The sequence below is a fragment of the Atta cephalotes genome, assembly GCF_000143395.1.
Source record: "Atta cephalotes unplaced genomic scaffold scaffold00009, whole genome shotgun sequence".
NCBI lineage: Eukaryota > Metazoa > Arthropoda > Insecta > Hymenoptera > Formicidae > Atta > Atta cephalotes.
In genome coordinates, this window is record NW_012130073.1 from 4,340,270 (window position 1) to 4,343,292 (window position 3,023).

The window sequence follows — 3,023 nt, forward strand, 5'->3', positions numbered from 1 at the left end:
ACTCCTTCTCTGTTTTCTTCTTTCTCTGTTTCTCTCTCTCTCTCTCTCTCTCTGTCTCTGTCTCTCTCTCTCTCTCTTTCTCAAAATTATTCTAACGTTTCATAAGGATTTTATGACAAACGCGAACATAACAGCTACAATCTTTAATCACTTCTACTGTGGACATTCACGTGTAATCGAAACCCGATGATAATTCTGTCTTATAAGAAATGGAAGAATTTAATATGAAATATTAGTCCATTTTTAAATAAAAGTACTGTTTAAATATTTTTATTAACACAATTATTCTACGTTTAAATAATTTCAAAAATTTTGAAAGCATACATTGAATATTTTCTACATACGCGTTTAATTTTATAAAAATTACAACTGAATTACAGTAAAATATCGCTATAATATAAATAATGCTACTATATAAATTTAATCAACAAAATATATTAATGATTTTACCAAATAAAAAATTTTTATTTTAGAATTAACTTTTAAATTATATATATATATGTTATTAAAATTTATTATTATAAAAATTTTAGAAAATATTTTTTACTTTTTCTATAAAAATAGAGAATATAATATTGTTAATTAATTCAACTATATTTTTTATATGCAGTTCCGAGAAATGACACTGAACACTCTTTATATATGATACACAAATTGTTCCTAAATATCTTCTTTTTAATGAAGAATTGTGCGCATTATTTAGCTCTAATTTTAAAGAATAAATATTTCTCTGAATATCTCTGATACTCTAGCACATCTACCAGCATATCTACGCAAAAACTTCATGACTTCGAAACCAAAGTATATCTGTTTTTTATCTCAACATATTACAATTAAGTATTAGTTGAATTAAAAGCACTTGGCGAATTTTCTAAGGCGATATGATCGTTTATATATCATTCAACTTCTCCTTTTCGTCTTTCTCGGGTATCTTGTCCATCGTGACTTCGCTCATGGCAACTTTCGCGCTTCCGCCTATGCAGGTGGTGAAACAGGTATCACCTATACCAAAGTTCTCGCCATCCTCGATAGATTCCGGCATCGATTGGTTTAGAGTTTCCGGTAGATAGAGCGCCAAGAAGCCCGCCATCAGAGCGACAAAGCCAAAGAGTGCGGCTGGTACTCGTGGGTCTAGCGTGTCCAGTAGAAAGATCATCGGCGTGAGAGAGCCGCTGAGACGTGCACACATGGAACCAATACCGAGCGCCGTATTTCTCACTACTGTGGGGAACAGCTCGGCTGTGTAATTATACACCACAGCGAACGAACCGGCTATACAGCACTTACCTACAAGCACTATCGTGACCGTGGCCATAGCCACCAGGTCGCCAGTCGTGCCAGTGATGATGGCGGCGCAGATGCAGCACACGCCGGCTATCATCATGAATGAACTGATTAGACATCTTCTACCAAGGCGATCCATGGTGAATATTATTAAAATGTACGCCGGTACCTCCAGCACGCCACTGAGAAATAGCATGAGATACGGATTGCCGACAAGATTACCCATGTTAAGCGTCAGTCCGTAATAAGCGATCGAATTGGCAAACCAATTAAGGCAGATGTTTAGACTCTTTTTGCGGAGATTTGGTGTTCGGAAGAGATCTAACGCACCGTGTGATTTTTTCTCCTTGGTCTCCTGCTGTACTTTCGATTTACTGATCAGCTTGGCAGCGTTCACGTGGATGTCGCTGCCGTTCACCTTTAAGCCTTTCTGTATGATGATGATCGCCTCAGCGGCACGATTGTGTGCCCACAGCCATCTAGGCGATTCGTCCATCAGCCACCAGTGGCCAAGCAGAATTACGCTGTGCAAACCATATACGATTTGGAGCCACATACGATCTTTGAGTACAATGCCCCATGCAGCCACCAATACAAAACCCGCGGCAAAAATCAATTGGAACAACACGCCACACACGGTCCTTCTGGACGAACCCACCAGTTCCATCGTCAACACGAATCCGGTGATGTACGCGCCGGCGGAACCGAAAATACCATACAAAAAGCGTATTATCAGAAAGATATAGTAGTTATTCACTAGGGCGACCAATACTCCGAGCACTAATTGTGCCACGGCAGACACGTAAAATATGATCTTTCTACCATACTTGTCTGCCATGCTACCGAGGGTAACCGCACCCACAAACACACCGAACATGTACGAGGATTGCGCCGCGGCGCTCATCCAACGTCGTGAGCAAACGAAGTTCCACTCTATGCCGCGTGACGATTGAAAGTATGTTGTGTCATAGGTCCATGAGTCGCATTCCCGGATGATGTTTTCGTGATCCAAATAGTGACAGCTATCAAGACGTGGAAGAGGCACATCCGAGTTGTTCCAATTGTTAGTGGTAAAATTGAACAGTTCCTTGGTCAATTCGTTCGCTTTAGGGATGTTGCAGTGATGCGCTGGTACCGCCGCGACTGTCAGTAGAGACAGCATGTGCACACCGGCTGTAAGAGCGGCGAATAAGTGAAGGCAGTGCTGCCGGAATTGATATTTACCGAATTCACCCAGGTGAGACATAAGCTCTTCAAGATCTTTGTCCACGCTCGCCATCTCGGTCTGGTTTGTAACCAGAAAATTTATTCAGATATTTTGCCGGATATTGAGGCTATTTAAAACGTTGATTGTCCTCGAGTTAGATGCCGCATGCGTTTACGCTGAAAGAACATTTATAAATGTAAATTATTCAGCATATTTAAATTGCGAAATAAAAGAGAGAATATGGATTTACATTTTATATACACTTATATAATTATGTATATATAAAATCTTCCATTAAGAATTATTAATATTATATTAATATTTATTTAATACATAAAAATAAAATTTCTGATAATGAATATGTCCATCTCAGGAATATTACAAAAATTAATATACATATATAGAAATAATATCTATCGATCTATTAAATGAAATGGCAGTCTTACTTAACATTTAAACATTATTATAATATATATATATGTATATATATATATATATATATATATATATATATTACTTTCTATAATATNTA

At 37.8% G+C, this 3,023-nt stretch overlaps 1 protein-coding gene across 1 annotated transcript; it reads right to left on the reverse strand.

The window, feature by feature from the left end:
- Positions 1 to 889: 889 nt before the first annotated feature.
- On the reverse strand, positions 890 to 2,563 carry LOC105627569 (organic cation transporter protein). Its single transcript, XM_012208851.1, has one exon. The coding sequence runs from the start codon at positions 2,561 to 2,563 to the stop codon at positions 890 to 892; it is 1,674 nt and encodes a 557-aa protein (XP_012064241.1).
- Positions 2,564 to 3,023: the final 460 nt, after the last annotated feature.